The 24512-nt window shown below is 37.3% G+C and overlaps 1 protein-coding gene across 1 annotated transcript in view; it reads right to left on the bottom strand.

Annotated features, from left to right (window-relative positions):
• KCNMA1 (potassium calcium-activated channel subfamily M alpha 1) overlaps positions 1-24512 on the bottom strand; it is a 255043-nt gene that overhangs the window by 15209 nt on the left and 215322 nt on the right. Inside the window, exons 25-29 of the mRNA XM_033515702.1 lie at positions 12740-12853; positions 11956-12039; positions 9442-9572; positions 2486-2680; positions 789-907 (exon numbers count right to left, since the gene is read on the bottom strand). Coding sequence (XP_033371593.1) covers positions 789-907; positions 2486-2680; positions 9442-9572; positions 11956-12039; positions 12740-12853 — 643 coding nt within the window. The remainder of the gene's footprint in view (positions 1-788; positions 908-2485; positions 2681-9441; positions 9573-11955; positions 12040-12739; positions 12854-24512) is intronic.

Here is a 24512-nt window from a genome sequence, read left to right as displayed (position 1 = left end):
TACAGTGTAAATCTAAACTGCAAATCATTTTTTCTACCCAATTTGTTCAAATTCTTACAGAAGAAGCCGCTTTGGTGAGCTGCAGTATTGTTTATTGCCATGGTCACCCAATAATGATGCTTTTTTGTACAGCACGAAGCAGTAACAGATGGTAGATTTGTGATACTTCTGGTATGGGTCTGTGTGTGTATTTCTAGGAAGCAGTTAATTAAGACACATTTCAAGCAAGCTGCTAAATGGCCTTCAGTTTGCAAAGATGGAAATGTGTCTGCTCTATTTAAAGCACTGAGGTCAGGCTTGGTGCTACTGAAGTAAAAATGTAGTCTACCAAGAGAAGGGTTTTCATTTAAAGGAAGAAATTATGACTAGACTCAGATGGTACTGATGGGAAGCCCACAGGAGTATTTTTTTTTGAGCACTGAGAGAAAAGACTAGCTACTGTAATTTAAATTATTATCCCACAACTTAGAGTTGATTGATATAAGGAAACTGAAGTCCTTTCCTTGGATCCAAACAGTGGATCATCATAAAGCAAACAAGATAAAGATATATTCTGAAAATTAATTTAAAATTTTTGAATAATATTAGCTGGCAACTTATGCTATGATATTTAGCTTATGATTTGAAGTCAGATAAAGAGTCATTGTGAAATCCTCAAAGAGGGTTGTGGAGAAGCTATACAAAAATGGAGCAAGCTCTTTTTTATATTTATTTCAGGCACTGGGCTCTTCCTTGCTGAGAAGACTGAAGATCAGTGAAGCAGAGATGCTCTAACAGACCAGACTCACCGTTTAGTGCATTGGCTGGGAGTACTTAGATGTGCATCCCTTAATCGATAAATTCCAAAGCAAAGCATATTGTATGTTTTCAGTGCTTTACAAAATAGATCTCCATAACATCCTCCATCCTAGAGGAAAGAGAGGAGATAAACAACAGAAAAAGAGAACAGTGCATTTATTTTCCTTTCTTTGCTCTGTTAACACAATGTCAGGGTCATTCAGCATGAACTTATAAAAAAAGGGACAATGTATAGACAGTCTGCTGTTTGTCTCAAATATGAGCCTTTTACCCAAGGAAATTAATAATCTAAATGTTTTATTTCAAGTAAGTAACTATGTAAAGTGATGATTGTTATTTTGGAGAGCCTTGGTCAATGAGATAATGACAAATTGAAAGACTGAGTGGTTTGTTTTAAACTGGAAATATAAATTTCGGTACCAGACAATGCATATTCTGCAAATTACATTAACTGTGGTATTTAAATTGTTAGTATCTTTGACCCTTTCTTGGCAGCAGCCACACTCTCATCCAGACAAAAAAATATAATTAAATTCACCAGAAGCACAACAGAAATTAGAGTTCTAAGGTTTAAAAGGATAATGAAACAATGTAAATAATAACGTAAAATAACGACTAAATGTATGATTAGCAAAAAAACACATTTAGATTTGCTCATTTGTGTAGCTAAAATAGTGATTCTTAAGTAATCATGAGAGTTAATGCACACTGCCTTCACAGATGTAGTGCAATTGAGGCTCTGGTGAAACAGCATTTGAAAGATTGGTGTTGCTTATTTTATTTGTGGAAATGTTAAGCCCCATGCTGAAGTGTTTTGATGAGCTGCTGGTCTCAGCTCCAACTGGACTGCTCCACCAGCTGAAAGGCTGTAGGCTTCTACATGTGTACTCTTGCTGCCCTAACTCTTAAACTGGGATTCCCTGTCATTTCTGTGAAGAAGGAAATTCCATTCTTTTTGGACAGAGCTGGTGAACACAAGGTTAATTTAAGAAACATCAAAACCTACATCATCATCAAAGCAGAGTGGGTGCTCACCTCAAGATTTCAAACTGTGGTCCAGAAACCATTTCTAGATACTTTTCCACCTATTTTTATAAATGCACTCTTTTAAAAAAGATAATTTATTTATTTGGTTTGGGGTCTTTACATTTTTTGTTTATTTGTTTTTTGACTTCATCCTTAGAACATTGCAGTCAAATTATCAGAATATTAGGATTTCATAAGAATTTTAGTTCATCTAAAACCAGCAGAAAACAAACCTTATAGCTTTGTTTTCAAGCTAATAAGCAGATTTTAAGAACTAGAAGCTTGGTGAAAATACTAAATAAGCTGATCAAAACCAGAAAAAGGAATATCTATGCATATTGATATACTTAGAGTTCATTATGGCACAATGGTTATCTCATCCAAATTAGCTCAGCCATCTCTGTAGCTGACAATGAAGAATAGCCACAGGATTTTCTGTATGAAATATGCAGGCAAGGATCCTGGGCAGTCATACAGCTTCTTAAAAAAGGTAAAGAGCAAACCTGGAACTCTGTGCTGTTAATTTTTAAACAATCCAAAATCTCTAATAAATTCAGTAATAGAAATGATATGCTTATTAAGGTAGATTTTTCACTCAGTCTGAGAGGAAGCTAATAGAGCACAGACCAGCCTTGGTCCTACATTTCCCTCATGTTCTTACCCCTAGGTCTGCAAATGGCCCATCATACAAAGCCAACTGAGCAACTCGACACCTGTCCCTGTTTGCAAGTGTCTGGGGCGTGCTGTAACCTCCTCTCAATGCATTTTCCTCAGCAATCAGTGCTTCCAGCTCTGGTGTGGCTCCTCCTGTTACCAATGTCCGTATCAGTGTGAGGATATTGTCATTGAAGTATGTCTGCAGAGATAAAAGAAAGCTCTTTAAGCAAACACCATTAAAGTCACAACTGAAGACATCCAAATTACAACTTTTCCGGGTTTCTGCTGTTTAAAGTTCTTGGCTGTCTCTTCAAATAATTTTATATAGAAAGTGAAAAGACAGCAGCCTCCAATTACTCTATTTTCTTCTATCCCATTAGGCTCCTATACTAGATCCTTCCTCTTAAACACCAATTCAGGCTGATTTTTATTAAAGTACAAAAATTTGAATGATTTATGTTTCCTATAATTGGTGTTAGTAGTGATGCAATGACTGCTTTCCTTCTCATCGCTCTCATGTCTAATAATGGGCTTTAGGACATGTAATTGTAAAATTCAGACCACATTTAAAGCTTACACGGGCTAGATTGCCTTTTTACTCTTGTCACCAATTCGTTGGGGAGCTGCCTTTGTGCTGCAAATGTCATTACTTATTACTGTGGCTGGACTCTAGCAGTCTAACCGATGTATTGTACTAAACATCTTATTACGAGACTTGACAGTGTTCAGACATAAGCATGTATCAATTAAACATCTTGAGTTCATTCCAGATAAATGTATGATGAGTTTGGGATCCTGGTGGTCCTTTTAAAAAACTCTAGGGTATAGGGTAAGTGTGGTTTATTAGGGAAGATTTACTCCACACTGACATTTTGCCAGCATCTGTAGCATCGCTGGTCTGTCAGGCAAACAATGGGTATTTAAAATATTAATTTAAATCCAGATGAATGACTTTCAAGTTCACTTAAAAGTATACTGGTATAGTTCAGACATACTCAGTTAAACATCTGCAATGTATTGTACTGGGCAAAAAAAAAAGGTTGAACAAAAAAATGGAAAGACTGTCACTTATAATGTCACCAATGTGTGAGTTTTCAGAAGCTTTGCAAGTGCAGGGAACATAAAAGGAAAAAATGAGCTCACTTTAGAGTACACAGGATTGACATTACCGAATTTCTGGATTTTGTTGAATTTAGGACTTAGAACAAATGCCTGTAATCCAGCCAAGTAAAAATGAATAGTGAATTCTCAAACAGTGCTTGTTGTCTAAAGATAAGACTTTTAAAATAATACTTTTCAATGGAATTCACTGCTCTATCCATATAATGTAACTGTATTTAATACATGGGTAAACTGAGGTAGAGGTTGAAATATTTTATCCTGAGATCAAAAAGCAGAACTGGCTTCCTATCCGTGTTACTTTGATATTCTTTCTTTGTATAATGAAACTTCAGTTTCATTGTTCGCTGGAGATGACAGATAAAACAGAAGAAAATGAGTTCCACGCAGCAATGTTTTTCACTTTACATTGAAGTTTCCCAACTTCAAGCTGCTCTGCTTATTTACATAGGCGTATATGCCATTCACCTGTTGACTAAATTAAAATGAGAGGAACATATTCTTATTGTTATACATGCCCTAAAGCAAATATTTGCATCTCATCAACTCCTGTTATTTAAGTTAACCTGGGTAAGGCACTTCATATTTTATCTACAAGGCGTAAAGAGTAGTCTAACATAAGCAGAGGTTCAGGAAGATTCAGATAGTCTAAATCAAGAGCTGATCTCCAATCAGCTCTTACACATGTGGATGCACTGGGTAACAATTCAAGCGTAATACTCAAACCTCTCTTAACATATAGAAAAATCAATGTGACCCCTTGCAGGAATGTAGGTCTGGAGCAATTACATGATGTTTAATAGGAATTGCCACCATGAGAGAGAGAAGACATTCAGGCATGATTGTTTATTTTTCAATTACTTCTTCCTTGATGTCCCTGAGATGAAATCAGTCGCCCTCTTTGGCAACTGTTCCCAATGTGCTGTACCTCTGAGGCAAAGCTAAGACCCTTACTAGCAAAGGAAGCAGCATTTATTGTGGAACAATGGCTTAATTTGGATTTCACACCATGACTGATGTGGATGGCACCATTTAATCAGATGGATGAATGTAGCCAAAAGATGTTTCTTGGGGTTTGTGGCTTTTTTGCCATCAATGGGAGAAAAGATTCCAAGTTTCAGGACAAACTGCTGCAGCATTGCATCTGATCAGAAAATGCCCAACCATGAGAAGGAAAAGATGGGTAAATTGGAAGCTGTAACATGTCACCTTCTGCTAAGTAGGGTTGCTTCCTTCTGTACTAGCATATTTAACACTCAAGAAAAAGCTGTCTGCCCATGCTTTTGATTGTCACAAAAATCAGACTCCTCATTATATCTTGCCAGTTTGGAACTAGGGGAACACTGAAAAGCTGAACTAGCTGATATCCATTTCCTTTGGAATAATAATACACTGAAATTAATTTGAGAGTGATCTTCTACTTGCTCTGTGGGAGGGTACATGGCCTGGATATGCCAGTACTTATAAGAGACTGATCTACAGAATGTCTTTGGAAAGGTGCTGTTGTACTTAAAGTAACAAGGCACTTTCCAGTGATGGAGAAGAATCCCTTTTGTTGAGTGTAAAATCAAAACTGAAGGAATACTTGTTTGCTGTTCTCATTAACCAAACCTCACACTGGACATATGTGTGATATCACTTCAATTGGCATCCAGAATGAAAATATGAAATAGTTGTATTCTAAACACAGAAAAAAGGAAATGCATCATAGACACTGAAACTGGGTAAATAGCAAGAAAATCATGACACAGATATCTGATCTAGCAGTGCCACCTAGCCCTTGCTTTGGAATCATAGTGCAGCTCTTTCAAATGTTTCAGGGATGCTTTCCCATTTGTTCAATCATTTTTTAAGTATAATTACCAGAGTGCTTATGTTTTGCAGTTAATGCTGTCATGTCTTTTAAAATAATTGGTCTTCTACAGAAAATTTAACTGAAAATTAGCACATCTTTTAATAATATTGCTTTAACTTTAACAGCACTTTGCCTTTCATTTATAATTACACTGAAATTGTCATTTTTCAAGTTATATCTGCCTTTTCTGTGTTTGCTAGTGGGTTTTTTAAGGAATTTCTTTTAAGAAGACTCCTCCTCCACTACACACGACTTTAAACCTCACCTTCAAACAAATATTTTAACTTGCTTTTCTTTTTCCATTGGAGAAATAATATGTAGTCAAGCCCAAGGAGTGACTGAGCTAACATCAGTAATTCATACTAATAACAAAAGAGCCTTTGAGAGAGAATCAACAGAGAAAATAAATAACAGCACTTCACCATTTGAAAATCTATTAATACTTAAATTATTGTCCAAATTTTAAAGAAGTTCACAGAACTTTAAGTTACAAGATGCTGCTTACTAATTCTCTGAACAGACTTGCACAAAAAATATTCTTGTGTTCATATCAAAGATTAGAACAGTTTCTTCTCTATATAAGTAAGACTGTGAGGATCCCTTAGGGAAAGCTCTTGAGTACAGGATATAATGAAAAGTTATTTTTAACTGTTTTAATGATTTTCTTTTATTCTGTGCTTTTGTTTACATGAAGAAAAAGAAACAATAAAGACCTAAAGTTCTAGGACAAGCAAACAAGTTCCAGGGTAGTGAATGTTACATGGTATCACCTGGTGCTGGAGATCCTGGCCTCCAGCAGCACCTCAGGTCTGTTGCAGTGGTAGGTGTGGGAGGGATGCCAGCCTTCCACAACTTCTGTGATTCTCATATCTTCAGTGCCAAAAGGAGTAACAGGGAAACTTTGGCTCTCAAGCCAACTGCTCAAACCTTTGAAGGTATTGTGTGTTGAAAACTGGATTCCTTGCATGTACAGGATTTTATGGAGTAACTATCTCAACAAGACCCAGAAAGAAATACTTCTGCTCAAAAATTTTCTTCTTTGTCAATCCTATGTCATAGAACTCTTCTATAGCTGAAGATAACATTTTTAAAAAACATTAATATAATCTAAAGGATCCAATCCAACACTCTTTAGTTACATTTTACTTGGTGATGAAAGCATGCTCTGCTTTTCAGAAGTGGTGCAGCCTTGAGACTGACAGACAATGTGTATTCTTTCCCTGGGTTTGCATATGCTACAACTAAATAAATATTAATATATCATTTAAGTACGTGGCGGCAGTAGATGTCTCTTTGAAGACATAGTAGCAATTAGCTGGAGCCTTTTAACAATAGTCACTGCCACAGTTGCTGCATGAACCAAGCCCAGAGCCTTCCCACAGAGCACAGGAACACTCCAGAACCAAACCTGGAGACATCCCTGCTACCAACTCATTAAAAACACAATGCAGGTTTGGAGCTTCTTCTGTCCTCTCAGGAACAGTGTTTGACTACTACACTCTGAATCCTGAGCTTGTGGAATATATTGCCTTTGCTGCAAAACCAAACTGTGTGTAGGTGACCAGTACATAGCACTTTGAAAACCAAACTACATTAAAATTTCTACCTTTGAAATAAGGAAATAACAATTTCAAATTTAAAATGTCCAGTACTGTCATCTTATGGGAAATAATGCTGAACTAGCAGAATGTGAAGATGTCCAGCACTCAGGCTTGAATTAGAAAGTTACCACATTTTCTAATCTGTGATTCATGAGTTGCACTTCTTCAATATGAATAAAACAATAAAAAATAAAATAATAATTTAACACTTGAATAATTGAATACTTAAGAAAATTATTTGAGATCTACTTTGTTGCTCTTTTTTTATATACATACATACATGCATGTTTCAAGGGATCCACAGGTCAGAAATAATACTGTATATATGGCTATTATTTGACTTTCTAACCTTTCATACACTTGTTTTACTATTAATAGGTTGAAAGCATGACTGCAGATCTCACAATTTAGCTAGGATTTGGGGTTCAGTCTGCTCATACTGGCAAATGGAATAGTTTGTGTGAGAAACACTCTTTTCCTGTGAAAAGTGAAAGGACAACACACCTTCCCCATAAAAATATGAATAGTAAAGGGAAAACATCTGACACATTTTACATTTTTTGAAGGGTCAGGAAGAATTGTACTTTTCCAACTCCTTGATGGGCCTTTGACAAATAAAAATAAGATAACACTGCCACTGATCAGAAAACTGGTGAAAGGTAATACAGGATAGTGAACAGTGCTAACTGACTGAACCCTTGGCTTGTCTTCTTGATTAGTATTTTTTAAGTAGAGAATTTTTCTGCTCTTGTTATCACATTTCTCTGGCTTTAGGCTGCACTGTCTCTGACACATAATATGACCACTTAGATGTGAAAATGTTTAGAAAAAGGACTGTTATAGAAAGGAACTGCAGAAACAGAGGAGCAAGTGGTCCAAAACTAGAAATTAATAAAAGGTAGCAAAAACTAGAAATATTGAAATATCAGAACAGACCTATTTTTCACTACATCACTACATATTATTTACTTGAGACCCCTTTGCACAAGGAAGCAATGATGTCCACAGTATCTCAGTCTCTTCCTATGGCAATCCCCATGTCAACCTGAAGGATTAACCCTACTTTTTTTCTTGATTCTGAAGTGCCCTACTGCACAATACATTCAGAGACATTGATTTAGATAATAAGGGGAGTAGATAAACAGCTCTAAGTAACATTTGGAACCTTCATGTTAAATTCCCATTTATTATGTGAATATGCCAAATATTTTATAGATAGAGATTTTAATTAGAGAAGGTACAGAGTTTAAAGTCCTTGCTTAGGTTTCCTCTACTTGTCACACCTACAAAATATTGTAAGTAGCTTTCAAGAAAAGCATTTTCTGAGGTTATTGAAAACTCCTAGGCTTCATTATAATAAAATTTTATCTGTGTAGACTCATAATATTCATCTGTGGATGCAACATACGAAAAATATAGCAAGGAAAATTAGAAAACACAAATACATAAATATTAAATACAAATACAATAATTAATAATAAAGATCACTACGAATTCTTCTTAAAGGCAAAAAGTTTCATTCTGAATTCAGGTGAAGGTCAGAGCTGGCTCCTTCAGAGAAACCCATCTGCTCATATGTAGTGTTACTTGGGGTTTACAGCAGATCATTTCCAGCTCTATGGAACTTTATTCCACACAGAGCTCAGAAAGCCCCCTCTCAGATTTCAAAAAGACTATGTCCTTGCTATATCTAGCAGAGTTTAAGGTCCCTCTGAAAGAAGTGTAGCTCACACAGAGCAAGACTAGTCTGAAAACTTAGCCAAAATTTGGAGGATGAAAAGGAGCATGACTGAGGCGCTTGCTCCAGAACTGTGCTATGGCTACAAAACAAAAGCCCCAGTGTAGACAAAACCAAAGGCCACCATCTGTAGTTTCTGGCATGCACTGAAGTTTTGATTCACAAGAAAACTCATATAAAAAAAGAGAGGATAACCTCTCTTCCCACAAGTAGAGTTCATGATATGTGTACAATGGCTTTCGTGGAGTTCTATCAGTGTCCCCCAGCACTCAGAGCATTGCTCATAGCTACAGGAAATTAAAAGCTCAAAACACAGTTGATGCTGTCTGACAAGAATGGTGAGCACAGGGACTGACACAATGAATCTGGATTTTAGGAGGAAGAGACAACATTTTTGGTAAAACATTATCCTTAAAATCTGACATGAGACTGTTTCCTTATAAAATTGTGGACTCCTAGATAAGTCCTAGATATCTCAGGTATGGTCTCCGTGTCCAAATAAGAAAATAACCTAACTTAGGTTCTGAAATTCTCATGACATCAAAGAAAAAAGCATCTTCTGCCTACCTGTGGAAAAGATTCTAAACTTTCACACATTTCCACAACAAGTCTGATAGAAGGGAATGAAAAAGCTTTTGTTTTCTTACTGCGCTCATGAGAGAGTCCAGCACGCTGACAGCAAATGCGGTTCCACATGCAAAGGGCTGCGTGAGATACAGTTCTGTGTCGGGATCATCATCATCATCTTGGTCCAAGAACTGAACATTTGAATCATTTACTGAAAACAACAATAACAATATTGAGAGTAAAATCGAAAGGTGTTTCTGGGTCACTGGCATGTGACCTTACACATCACACAGTCAAAGAAAAAGAAACGGCATATGTCTGGAAACACAGAGTTGTGTCTTTGACGTCACTGAAAATGAAATCAAGATGGAGGTGAAAATGTGCATTTAAAAATCTGCTGCTTGTTATCTTGCTCGTAAGAGGTGACACTCTTGTTCTTGACAGGTTCCTATCCCTTCCCTGTAAAGTGGCTTTGTGGCACCAGTTGCCTGCGCTCAAAATGAGATACATTATGCTCCTGGATATGGATACAATCCTGCTGTGTTGGTGGGGTACAGTGGCTGAGGCTGTATGCATGTACACTGAAAAGGTACCACAAGATACAAAGTTAGAACCCCGTTGTAAAATAAAGGCTGTCAATAAAACTGATATAGCCCACAGGCATCTGTTAGATGTGCTGCTGTGATTCTTACTGGAGTGGTGTTAATGCACTTACGGCTCAAAAGAGGATAAACTGTCCCTTTAACATGCATCTATCTGAATGAATGAGCAGTGATTCTCTTGCAGCACTGCCTTTTGCTCAAATATTTGTCTCTATAACTTCACCTTCTCAGCCACAAATTCTACATTAGCCAGTGTGAAAAAGAATCTACATCAGCCTGCTCTAGAAAAAAGCCCAAATAAAGTAGTATTTGTCATTTTGACTTTCTCTGGCATTTCATTGTCACAGTTAAGCTCTCTGCTTCCAACTCATTCCAACCAAAAATAGTTGTTTCCTTGAGATCAGTGTATCAAGTGGATCATATTTCATGAAATATTTCATTTCCATATTAGCCTCCCTCAGGCATGAAAGCACATACTGCTTAGCTATGCCATTGAAATACCCTTCAACTTACTAAATGACAAATTAATTTCAGTTCCCATGCAAGAAAGGGAAATGAAAAACTTTTTGAGCATTTGAAACTGCGCACACTGACTACATCCCTATTCCCCATGTGAACACATCTCCGGAGCCAACCCAGCAAACTTTGAAAATAACATGAGAACTGCTGTTAACTTGGTCAGATTTCAGCTCTGGTCTTTTAAATCAGAAATTCTGCCTGCTATTCTAATGTTCCTTCTCATGCAGCTTCCATCCTTCCCATATAGTTTTCTTTTATATCCACTCTTTTTCCTAACTCTCTATATACTGCGCTTGCTATGTTTAGCTTACAAAACACAAATTACTACAGATAAAGCCTCATGATAGCTGTCTAAATGAGACTAGGATAGAATTTAAAATTCTTGCCTTTGCACTCCCAGATGTAACTGTTTAAATATACCACCTTAGTACTGCAATAAGAGAAATGTTCTGCCCTGAAAATCACAAGAATTTCATCCAAGAAAACACCAATATCCACAACACTTCTTTCTTTAGTACAATACCTATCAATTTATTCTCCAGATTCTTGAGCAATACAGTATTTGAAAGCCTGCTGTATCATTTCAAAATGTACTTTTTGAAAAGCTTGTGCCTCAGTTTAATTTGCTAGCTGAGAGTAGGCACTATTGACAGCAGCATTCTTTTTCCACTCTCGTACGGCGCACTAACAGCTGACCATGCTAGCCACGCGTGGGGTCAGCTCCTCAGGCACTACAAATCTACTGTGAATTCTGCAGGTGTGTGTTTATCCTCAGTAGCTTTATCTTCCTGATGCAAGTTAGCACACTGGGATTTGTGGGCCAGGAGGGATGGGTTCGAACTGGGGGTGCTGTGCCATAAGAAAAGCTCATCAGATGCTGCTCCAAAGGCTGGTGAGAGCACTCTGTGTTGAGAGGGAACCACGCAGGAGCTTGGCTGCTTCTCTACAGCTTCAAACCCTGAGCTTCTGAGAAAAAGCCTACTCTACAAAATAAACAAAAAGGTAGCTTGAGGGAAAGTATGATGCTTGGGGTTTTTTCTGGTATCTTTTACTTCTTGGACTTCCTGTGAAAAGCTGCTAAGGCATGTCCACCAAATTGACAACAGGCTGAAGTAACGAAAAAGAAAGAGAAAGAAGAGAGAAAAGGAGAGAAAAATTGGTGTAGGAGAGCGAGGGCCAGGGAGGTGGGGACTCAGGCCAAAAAAAATGAATTGGTGAGGAGGTGCTATGAAAACAGCCGGCAGGTCAGACGAGTGTGATCAAAGATTTACTGATGCTGCGTGAAAAAAAATCATTAAGAAAGACCAGAACAAGACAGTCAATTTCAACCAGAACCACAAATAAAACACATTCAAAGCAGTGCCATGAGGGTAGCCCCTCTGATACAGCCAGATAAATAAAGGAAAAGCTGATGACAGTAAGAACAACAACAGAAAATAAGACAGTGATGTGAAGGAAAAAGGCACTTCTTACCCAGTTCAGTTATCATTAGAATGTGGGTTCCACTGTTTTTTTCCTGACTGATTGAAACCAAAGGCAGAAGTTTGCCAGGCTTAGCTAGTAAGTAAAGTATTTAGGAGGAAAAGAAAGTACAGAAAGAGAATAAAGTAAGGGAAAAAGACAGGTAAGGCTCTAAAAAATAAAACTGAAAAAGAAAACAGAAGGACAAAGGACCACAAATCAAGTTTGTATTTGCCATGAAAAAAACAGAACAGCTTCTGCACTTCACATCACACCGCTTGACAACATAAATACCCACAGCTAGAGTGGAAATCAGAGTCTAGTTACCTACCATCATTGTATTCTCAGGAGTGAAATATCTCATACTATTATACAGAGTTTGGTTACACATGATTAAACAGTTTTGGACCATGAAGAAATAAACAAATGGCCTCTTACAATTGATTAAATGCACAGGAAATATCTGCTTATACTTACTCTGGCCTTTTTCCTTTTCTAACCTTAGCCTAAAGACCCCTGCTTGTTTGTTACACTATGCAAAAAGAGTCTTTTCTGATAGAATATTTATTTAGGAAAATGGAGAAAACCCAAAGGACAGAAACATATTTCAGTTATTCAAACAAAGTGAACCAACTGTTACTAAACTTTGTTTAGAAAGAATAATTCATTAGAATTCATTCAGAAAACAGAGCAGTGTAAGATAGAGTATGGGTAATTTTTCTGTACCTGCATAACAAGGAAAGTGGGAAAAAGACATGGGAATGTACATGGAAGGATAAATGTTAGCTTTTCTTACCTAGCTCTGTTATGATAGGGATGTTGGCTCCTGTTGTAATGGAGGGTTGACGTAAAAGGCCATGCACTGGACTGTTGTCTGGAGATGTCCTATCCATCCCAGGGGGTGTAAAGCCTAAAATGAAAACAAAAAAACAAAACAAAACAAAACAAAACAAAACAAAACAAAACAAAACAAAAAACACACACACAAAAAAAAAAATAAAAAAAGAAAAGAAGAGAGCAAAATGGAGAAAGTTTACAGAGGGCAAACTACACCAAATAAAAAAAAAATCCCTAAGCAAGCACCTTTCCCTAAACAGCAATTAAGATTTTAGAGAGTACTGTTTGTAAATGGTAGTACAACCATGAGGAACAAACTGTTTCCATTAGCCAGTTTTAGGTTTGATCAGAAATCAAGATTTAAAATTATCTCTTTTCCAAGAGCACTACCATCCACAGGGTGGGTTTTTTTGTAATTTCCATGTGTACCATTTATGATATGCATTTCTATAAGGATTACAATTGTAAGAATAGTGGGATGGAAGGGTCCATTCTAAAAGACAAAAAGATAGGATGAAAGGAAGAAGACACAGGTTTTCACATGGTATGTGAGAGGATTTCTTGAAAAAACTGGAAAAAGTGGCACTTTGAAGGAAACAAAGATGGGAGAAGAAACATGTTGGAAGACCCTCAAAGAAAAAAACAAAATCTGGAGACCAGCAACATTCACCTTTAAAAAACACTCTTTTCAGGCAGATTCTCTACAGTTTGAAATGGAGCTCTTGATATTGAGTATTTTTTATATCTTTTTTTTTTCTTTAAACAAAAAACATCCAGGCAAAATATTTAGGAGTTTGATTGCAAGTACTGAAAAATATGTAGTTATGCAAAAGCCCATGTAATAGCAGGACTGGAAATTCACCACTGAGATTAATGCATTCCATCCCCCTTGTCCAGTAAAGCTGTAGAAAACATGGGAATGCTCATTTAATGTCATTGCAGAAGTGATGGTGAAAGTGAAGTGAAAGTGACTTTATGGTTTCATATAGACCAATATAAAGGCAGCATTTTTAGAGAAACATTTCTCTGCTAGGAATAAAAGAATTGAGCCAAGTTTATTTAAAACCACGCTTTTTAAAGAAAGACATTCCTTTTTTGGTTTTTTTGTTGGGTTTGTTTTGGTGGGTTTTTTTGGTTTTTTTTTTTTTTTTCTTTCCCTGTATTATTCCTAAGTTTTTTGACTTCACACCTGACATCCAGGGACATACTTTTGGCCCTTTGTCACTAGTTCAGGATTCTGTATATACTTATTCTCAACTAATCACAGCCAAATTAATTCATGACTTAAGATTCTCTATCTTGCAGTGTGGAAATTGTTTCACTCCATTAAATTCTTTGATACATTCACCTGTTACTGGATTCAGAGGAAGACGATGAGATATTATCTACCTTACCTTTCTTCAATTTGGGTACCAATTTGCAAACCAGGTAATCTCTAAACTAAATTGTAGTTGTTAGCATGTCATATTGGTTTTGTATTTTCTTAAGAACTTACAGTTGTCTTCTGATGATAATTACATCACTCTTAAACTGCCCCTAAACTACAAGGACCACTAGATCTGAGCTACTTAATTTAATTTTCTCTTTCCATTCATCTATCCCTACATTTTGTCTGTATCACATAGAGAATGTTCAGGTAATAAAACTAGAATCACTGGGAAGAGACTTTTTTAGCTTTGCAAAAGGTACTGGTATGAATTTCATTCTGACTATCATAAGAAAACTAGATGCAACGTGGTGATTGTACAGACAGGATGGTTTAAAAAGGGAGTGCAAAGTCTGCAAAGAAATTCCTCAGGAGAAAAGAAATGGATATGGTTTCTTCAACAGGCATGCAAGACAAAAACATTGTAGTGGAGAAACCTAAGTCAGTAAAGCAGCTCTATATGATATTACCAGTGGATAGAAAACCTTTAGAAAGCCAGTTTTTTAGAGACAATTGGAAATGTTAACAGTCAGTCACATAATACCACCTGTTGTGCTGAACTCAAGAAGACCAGCTTGGTGACAGTGTGTTGCAGCCCCAGCCAGTTTCAGTTTGCAGATGTTTTCTTATATCTGGCACTATGACTGAGAGCTGTTTTGGCTCTTTGAATGTTTACCTCTTCATGGCAGAGCCTGGGATTCCTCAGGCTTACCAAGTGAGTCTGACAGAGGTCCTTCAGTCACAACCTCCTAAGTCTCAGGTAACACTGACACTCACATAACAGCAGAAAAATTGAAGTGGGACTCCCAGGGGAGGAAATGCTATCTGAGGACAGGTGGGTATTAGTGTGACACCTCCTTCTGCAGCAGGATCCAGTGTTTTAATTCTTGTGTTCAGTAATGGAAGGCATTCTTTTAGGAGATGCAAGATACGGTTCTTGTCACATCAGAGAAAGCTCATCTAGCTGCAGATTCCTTGAGCAGTTAAGGTGGCAGGCCCAGTTGGGTCCCCTGATGAATTACTAGTCAAAATGGCAACAGCAAGACTTTTCATGCTCACTTATCTAAACATAAATAAAACTAATATTGGTCTCATGCACTCTAGGGATTGTACTGCTGGGATTATCCCTAGAGGCTCTGCTTCTCTCTTTTTTCCCGAAGCCTTTCTCCCCATCTCAGGATGAACTTCCTAAACCACCTTCTAGTGAATCCAGCCCTTCAGATAGCAGGAGCACAGCAGTATTTCCCTACCAGTTAAAAGAAAAATGAAGTTAGTGTAACTCATCTAAATGTGCAAGCTCTTCCTGCCTCCTCTTCACTGTAACGTGCACATACACAGAGACACGCACACTCTCAATCCAAGGCCATTTGTAGCCACCTCTCTAACCCTTACAATATTTGTCTTCCTGGGATGGTGTCAGAAGATTGAAGTAAATGTGGCATTTTTGTTAGACACAGATTGCCAGAAGCTCTGTAATTGCACACTGCATACATAGTACATTCAGTCTGAAATGCAGGAAGCATGTTAAAGGGATTGTGTTTTCTCCTTGAATGAAAAATACACTCATGCCTTAATATTTTTCATCCTACTGTCTTGAAAGATGTGAGAAGTATCTGATAATTTAATTTCCTTGCTCATACTTAATTCAGACATTTTAGAAATTTGCTTTTAAGAAATATAAAAATCTTGGAGTATTTTCAGGAAAAGGAAAACCAGAGCATTTGGGGATTTTGTGTGCTTATGTTTTGAGTCACAAATCATTGAACACCTTCAAGACACATTCCTGCTCCCAAATCACAAACTAATTTCCATACACAGGCTATTTTTTTCCTCCAGAAGAGAAAAGAAAAAAAAGAAAAAAAAAAGTGCAAGAAACGAACCTGCTTTATCAGAACTTTCATTTAAAGGCATGAAAAACTACAAGTGACAGCTGTGCAGATTCAGTGAATGTGACATTTTTAAATTTCTTCAACTTGACAAGTAAACACCTTAAATCGGTAATGCTATATGCATAATACATGACCTGTATTTTGACATCCATCATCAAATGCTGACTTGAGAAAATACAGGTTTGTACGTCAAGGAATGGCACCCATAAAGCAGGGAGAAATTCAGGTCACAGGGTATTAGGAAAACTCTATTTCATTACAGAAGCTGAAACAAGCTAAAGGCATCAGATTTAAGATCCATTTTCAGCTGTGAAAAGATTCAATTCTTCTGTGCAGAGCATTCATTTAGAAATGACATGCTTTCCTCACAGCCTCTTTTCATTTTCCTTTTCATATTCCATTTTCTCCTTCAGTCCCCAAACCTTGTTCCATTAATGCTCATAAAAATCGTAAAACAGGGTTGATAGTTACGATCTTAGAAACACAGTATCTCCTTGTTCTACAAACAACTTAGGGAGCTCTGGCTACAATTGCTTAACAGGATCAAGCTCTACAGTAAAATTCACATCTGTGCTAGTCTGAGCACAGTGCTTGTAGAAGGAAATGCAGTGACAGTGAGGGGACTTCTGGAGACGGGAATTCTCTTTGCCAACAACTTGGAGGCACAGCAAAATCATATCAGTTCTGGCAGTCATTGCATCTGGTACTAAATTGCTGTACTGGGTTAGTGGTTGACTTTGTATAATTTCAATTTTTCTTTTTTGTGGCTTGTTTTTATTTTCCTCACTTATTAAACTGGCTTTACCTCAGGCCATGAGTTTTTTTCTCAGTGTTGTCAGTCACAGTCAACCCACCACCACTGGCTATAGTGATAACCACTACAACATAAGAGTTATAGAATCATTTAAGTTTGAAGTGACTTTAAAAATCATCAAGTCCAACCACTAAACCAGCACTACACCAAGTCCACCACTAAACCATGTCACTGAGTGTCACATCAAAATGTCTCCTAAATACCTGCAGGGATGGTGACTCCAACACCTCCCTGGGCAGCTTGTTCCAGTGCTTGACAACCATCATAGTGAAGAAATTTTCCCTAATATTCAATCTAAACATCCCTTGGCACATCTTGAGGCCATTTCCTTCTGTCCTTTCACTTGTTACCAGGGAGAAGAGACCAGCTCTCAGCTCACTACGACCTCCTGCCAGGTAGCTGGAGAGAGCAGTAAGATAAGCTTCCTCCTTTGATAAGACCACTTATCAAACTGAGGAAGCTTCAATAGAAGGCAGCCCACCCCTGCCTGTCTCTGAAACAAGATGCTGCCAAGCAGTGGATTAAGAATATCTTGGCTCTGAGAGGAACAGAGGTTTTGGGCTCCAAAAAGAGGTTTTGGACATGCTCCAAATCAGTGAGGCCTGGCTCCCTCTAAGATACTGCTGCTCACAGGTAAATAACAATCAATTGCATCAGAAGCAAAAATCAAAGTCTTAAAGATGTTCTTACCTTTGTGGAAAAAGAACACAGGGGAAACTTTCTCCCAAACAGGAGGCAAGCTCTTTTTACCAGGGGATGCAGGTGCTCCCCTGCTCTGAGCTCAGCATGGCCAGGTGGGTACAAAATCTCCCTGTCCCTCACAAAATACTGCCTACGTAGGGATGAGCAGCACTGGGCTCCTGAGCTCTGTGCCTCTCGAGCCAGGCTGACCCATGGCCCTCCCAGGGAGGCACCAGCTGTGTCTCAGCAGTGACATTCTGAGATCCACAGTGGCACTGTGATGAAGTTCAAAATTAAGGAACGCTGGCATGGCTAAACATGCCTTATTTCCTCTGAAAGCACCGCCAATTTTGCTCTACTTACGTGTTAGCGACTGCCCTGACTGCCAAATGATCTGCTGTTTGTGCTGGCCATAACCACTAACTTTTGTTTCTTTGCAGGTCACTTGACTGAGTAAAGTCTCACAAAATACAGGTAAGCTTGCTCTTCATAGCAGTAAATGCATTCTTGAAGTTTGCTGAGGGGACCAATAAAGGTTCACTGGGGTTTTAATGTAGAGGGAAATTTGTCTTGTGGATGTGCCCTGCTTCTGTTTCAATGACTCCACCAAGACCCAGATAGACATATTCTCAAAAATGAATTTTTACGCTACATTTAAAAGACATCTTCTTTTCTTGAGGATCATAATGGATCCTTTATGATTCTCTTCCCCTTTTTCTCTGCCCCCCTTCCTTATCACAGATACACATTTTACTAAACTGGAACACTGTGTAGGTAGAACACACTATCCCAAACTGAAAATCCACTTGACAGGCTTAAAAGTTGTGGCCTTGTTATTAAAGCACCTTGTAAAATGATAGTCCCCTTTAAATCATGCTATTTTAGGGAAAGATGTCATGGAATTCACTGGATGATATATGCACTAAAGTCCTCAAATATAATTTAAAAAGCATACATACATTCAGCTACCTCTAGTCCACCTAAGGAATCTGAGACAACAATAATATTTTGAGCATATATGAATAACACATAAGTGGTGAAGTGCCAAACATGCTCCTGACAAGTTATCATGCAGAAATTTGGGACAAATATTTTCATTAAGCAGAGCCAGCCAAAAAAATAAAATAGTTCTCAAAAAGGACCTCACAGTTGTATCCCTTTGCTACTGTTTGCTGACAATGTCATTAATATTCCTGTGAATTCAATTGAATGATAGACTATACCTGTTATTCTCCCAAGTACAGCCCTTGGGTATACCTGGAAAGTTCAGCAGCAGTCATGCAGCTAAAGAGCTGCTGACATTCATGGGAATCTGTTACAGCCATTCAATTTAGAAACAATTCTAGCTTCAGTGTCCCATGGGGTCTGAGACAGAGAGTTGTAGTTTGGCCTGAGAACCTGGAAATCCTAAATTCTGGCTTCAGTTCTGACTTTTACTGCAATTTGTGCTGAAGATCTAATAAGCTCTTGGAGATTATCGCTAAAGGTCTGGAAAAGGAGAGGAATGTGGGAGAGCAGATGTGACTGGATAAGCTCCCAGCTCTCTGGGAGAGGGAGAACATCTTCAGAGATGCTCCAGGCCTAAACATAGGCCAAGGTAAATCTACAGAGAGTGGAGGCTGAAGAAGGACATCTTTCTCAACTTTAGCAACCCTCCAATGCTTTGGGACTGGAACAACACCTTGTGCTTTGAACCCTGAGAGAAAATGTCACAGAGAACTAGCTGCCACCTTCCTGACAAGAAAGTACTCTTCTCTAACATCCCTTCCCTCACTTTCTGCTGAATTAGAGAGCCCTACAGTGAAAATGTCCTAGTCAAAGCTCTACTGGAAGCACAGGGCAGCGGGATCAATGCTAGTTTCCGCTCCCCTAAGTGTGAGATCCATTCCTGGATGAGTTAGTGGCCCCATGTGCTGAAAGTGTAAATGATTTATAGGTCTGCTGGTTCTTGGGCTGCTCTAACAAGGTAGGATTAAGCTGTAAAAACAAAGATCAAGAGAAGGATTGGTGTTTCATCATCTTGAGGTCTAGCATTGAATCACACCACATTGATTCCATTTCAATTGTGAGCAGCATAATATATTAGAGAAGCGTAATATTTAAGCCTAGGGCAGAATCATGTATAACTTAGAGGGGTTTGTTCAAAGGTACTTATATAAATCTTTTCCCAGTTTAAGTGCCATTTTCAGTTTCACTGTCATACACACCCCAAAAAATGGAGTCCACCTGAAACTGCCTAATTTTTTTCATTGCTGGCTTTGTAGGATTTTTTTTCCCTTCACAAAATCTTATGTGGTAATTATCCAAACCCTAACTCTGCCAATGTTCACCACAAGCTTACACAACCCAAAACTACCAAAACAAATGGGCCTTTCTTTACTAACACTTTGCAGAGCACAGCCTTAATGTTCACTTCTTGCTTTTTTTCTCAATTTAAGTAAAATAATATATAGTTACTAGCCGTAGCACTTCCCTCAAGTCTGACTGAATGGAAACCCTCTTTATACAGTAAACAAAATTACATTTCTCTTTTTTAGATTTTTACAAACTTTATTTTTTAATTGTTCCTACTCTTCATTTACCATTTAATAGTTTTCTACATATGTGCTTCTGGGGCTCAAAGTTGGTAACACCTAACTGTAGCACAGGTTTGCAGCTAAAATGATTTAGTATATAACAATACGAAACTCCTCTCAGTTTAATCATTAATCAGCCATGCATATTTAGACTTCAGGCAAAAATAAATATGCTGAATAAAAATGATCAAATAAATTAAACTACATTACCTAGTTTAGAGAGACAGGTATTCAATAACTAGAAACAAAATGGAAAAATCACCACTAAAAATGATATATCAGCATGTTAGATGAGACTCTACATTATGTCATTATATCAAAAAAAGTAAATTTTTCCTTAGTGTAAAAAGAAGAGCAAAGCCAGGTATCATAGCAAGTAATCAATAAAAATACTTGAAAAACAAAAGTAACAGTTATGTCCAACATCTGATTGGCAACTACTGAAACATAAATTAAACAAATTTCCCATTGCTGCTTATGGGAAAATTATGCAGATTAGAATTTGATTAGGTTTATATCATGAGACTCAATTTAGACTTTTAATCTATTAAGCTCCAATAAATGAGGCATCTGAATAGCTCCCCTGAGCAGCAACAGTAATAACGACAGCAGTCATTTTTTGGAATATGTATTCTGACAATTTCTTTAGCAGACGAGTCCACATCTTTAAGTACAATTACTTTACAACTTCTACAAAAAATTCAGGTGTTTGCAGTGAGGAAATGGATACCTACAAAATGCTTAAACAGACATTTTATGATAATCAACATCTGTCACTCTGTTCTAGCAATATTGTTTTTCCATCAACTTGGACTTACTTACAGTCAACTTCATGGTCTGTGTGGGCTAAGTAGTGCCAGCAGACTTGCAAATTACTCAAGCTGGAACTGAGCTGGAAACCTATGGTAAAATGTCATTAATTTCTCTACAGGCTGGGTCAAAACTAAAATCCCACATTCAAGGCTGTTTTGGGGATTGAAGATTGAACTGTGAAGGCTAAAGCCCCATTTTATCAAAGAAATTTGAACTAAATTCCAAGAGCTGAGCTTTGAAACAGGTTGGATTCAGACCAAGACCACCTCTAATTCATCTGGCAGGTATGCTTCATAGCCCTCCTGCATATTTCCTGCAGTCTAATCTATTTGTAAGTATACAAAAGCTCCTCTCCTATATTGCTGTGTATTGTAAAATGCAACCCCTCAAAGCCTGCTGACTGGAGAGCACATTGTGCACGTCCTGTCCTGCCAGATTTCACCAAATCCTAGAGAAGCTTTTAGTGGAGAAGTTGTCTTATGCACATAGTCAAGTGCCAGTAGGCAGGTGGCTAAAAAAAAAAAAAAGTATTTAAAAAAATTTCAGGGCTTTATTAAATGCTTATAAGTGAAGGAACATGGATCCTGTGTAGTTGTGTGACTATAGTTTCTTTAAAAGAAGCTTTAACATGGAATTTAATTCTGGCACTCAAGCTTTCAGCATGCCACTACAAAGGTTTTCTGCAAGCCAAAACTTTTTATCAGGACTCCAAACTGAACATCATAAAGAGGGAAAAAACCCCACAGTCATGCTCTTTGTCATTTCAATACTGCTTTTGGTAGCACATAACTTCAGAGCAGCATATCTGTTAAAGACACCTTTGTGCATATCATGTGTGAAACTGAGTATCAGGTTGATTTTAACAATACCAGTCTATATAACACTACCTCAACCAACTTTCCCTTGGAAAGCACAGAAAAATCCCACAACCATCCCAGAAAAATCCCACAACCATCCCAGAAAAATCCCACAACCATTTATTTCTATTATTTTTATTTTTTTTTTCACCATTTAAAAACCCCAAATACAAACGGCACAGAGGTGAAATCAGGAGGAATCTGAAGCAGTTCTCTAATTGAGTATTCTTGAATGATGTACCAGCAGCAATATATTAGCTGCTGGTAACACCTAAGGTTGTGTCAACAAAACTGCCTGAAGATCAGCAGTGGTGCCACTCCTATCACTGGGCTCACCCAGTCTGTAAAGTGTGGGAACCCCTGCTTCAGTCACAATCAGGAGTTCAGAGAGCAACTTATGCCTCTGATGGCCACATCCAAAGCATACAGTCAGCAGTGTAAATAAAGAGGTAATTCACTCAAATATATCAAGAAAAAAGGAAAGGTATTCAGAAAACCAGTGAGGTGAAGTCTGCTCTTAAGATGAAAATTCCATTGCTAACTCTGCACTGTTTTGGCTCACTGTCTTTCTCCTCTTACAAACATTAATCTTAAAAAGAAAATGAATTCTTTATCATGACAGAATGACTCATTATTTTATCAGAGTTTTTTCTAAAATCTATAAGGGTTTTCCTTGCCTCTGACAGCTCAAATGTCTTTTTATATTTAAAGAAGTATCAGCAGAAGTGTCTCTACACCAGCTTCTTATTTATTTTATTTATATGGGATCCGAAACCCATTACACTAGGAAACAAGCTGGTAAAGAGAGTGGTAACAATAAAATGTAATGTGGTATTCTTTAAGTAGTGAAAATTAAATGGCAATCATAAAATGTATACTACAGTCTCCAGTCACACTACAGACATCCTGAAAACTTCCAGCAGTTTTTTCTGGGGTTTGGTTTGTTATGTTGTGGTTTTTTGGTTTTCAGTATTGACTACTTATTATCATCCATGCATCTAAATACTACTTTAATCTCTACAAACACTTAACACATTAATTTTCCTATCCATTATTGGTTAGTAGAGAGTTAAATGGGCTGTTAAAAAATAAAATGTTCTCTTCCTTGCTTTAATTTCATTAATACCAATAACAGTGGAAATAACTTCCCTTTCACTTAGGCATTTTGGATATTTCTGAGGGTCTTTAGTCTGTTTATCATTATTATTATTTGATATGATTCCAAGAATAAATATTCAGGTTGCTGTGTGGACTTTTTGTTGCTAGTGAGGCAGTTTTATAAGTGGTGATTTTGTCCCAATCTAAAATATAAATCTCCAGGTAAATTGTAAAGGCCAATTTACATGTGACACAGTGAGCAAATTGCCATAAAAAAAAAAATATCTAGACACAGTCCAAACTTTTAGAACATTCTGACTGTATAATTCAGTGTATAATTCAGTCTGCATCTTCCACTAAAAATGTAAGGTATGTTGAAACAGATGATTTTACATTGCCAGTAAAGAACTGGAGATTTAATTAAAAGTTAGAATAGAAACAATTTGCCAATTACTGAGGGTTTACAACAGATATACACAGTTTCTAAAGTACACCCCTGAATATGTTAAAAAGAAATGGCCAAGCACCTGTACTACACTTAATTTTCTTTGCAGCATAAACTATTTTTGAGCAAATTCACACTTGTGGCTAGTGGCTTAAGAATGCAACTATAGGGTTGTTAGCCTTATTAATCTGTCCTGAAACAAATAAGAATCAATGTTTTTTCAGGCCCCATGCTACACTGCTTTATTTTAATCTCTTTCTTTTTGGAGGAGTTGTTTTAAAAATGTCTGCCTGTCTTTGCCCTCACTTGGAGATGCATTACTCAGTCACAGAACAAGCAGATTGACAGGAACTTAGAAAGAAGAAACCCTACATGGCCATCCAATCACACTATAAGCCTGACTATGCATTTAAGAAAAAACTCTGTCAAACTTATAGAAAATATTTATACTGTTAACACTGTAGGGATACTTGCCCTCTCACTACCAACAAGTAATCATGCTCCTAAACCAGTATTTAGAGTATTTGACAATTTAAGTTGAATAGAAAATTTAAGCAAGCAACCAAACTTCAAATCAACATGAAAGGTGGAATTGCCATTACACTTCCACAGGATCTACTTCAAATTTTTAAGGAAAGTTTACATATATTGCTATGACATTACAGACATTTTATAAGATCATAATCTTGTCTCTAAATAAGCCACTACAAAAATTTCTATTAGCCATAAACTTATTTGGGTATGTTGAATAGAAATAAATTACAAGAACTAGGTCAGAACTTTCTTCAAAAAAAATCCCTCCCATACCATTTACAAAATTAATAATTTAATTTTTCAGCTCTGTTTTGTTCAGATGTTGAAAAGCTTCAAAAATACATTATTAGGAGCTCAGCAGTATTGATTCTCAAACAAAGGCTGTGCCTCAAGTTAGCCTGAGTATCCCATCCTGCAGATACTGAAAGAACTAGCAGGTTCTGAATAACCAGAAGCTAACAAGCTTTTAGAAAATGACTATTATGGAAAGTCTGGGCTGCTCCATATTTAATCATGTCAAACTTAAATCAACAGGTCTGTCTTGAAAAGAGAATGCCAAGAATTTTATAAATTCTGTCTAAAGCTCTGTCAAAGTTCTG

This window comes from Parus major, chromosome 6 (assembly GCF_001522545.3).
Source record: "Parus major isolate Abel chromosome 6, Parus_major1.1, whole genome shotgun sequence".
Taxonomy (NCBI): Eukaryota; Metazoa; Chordata; class Aves; order Passeriformes; family Paridae; genus Parus; species Parus major.
This window is presented reverse-complemented; position numbering and strand designations above follow the sequence as displayed.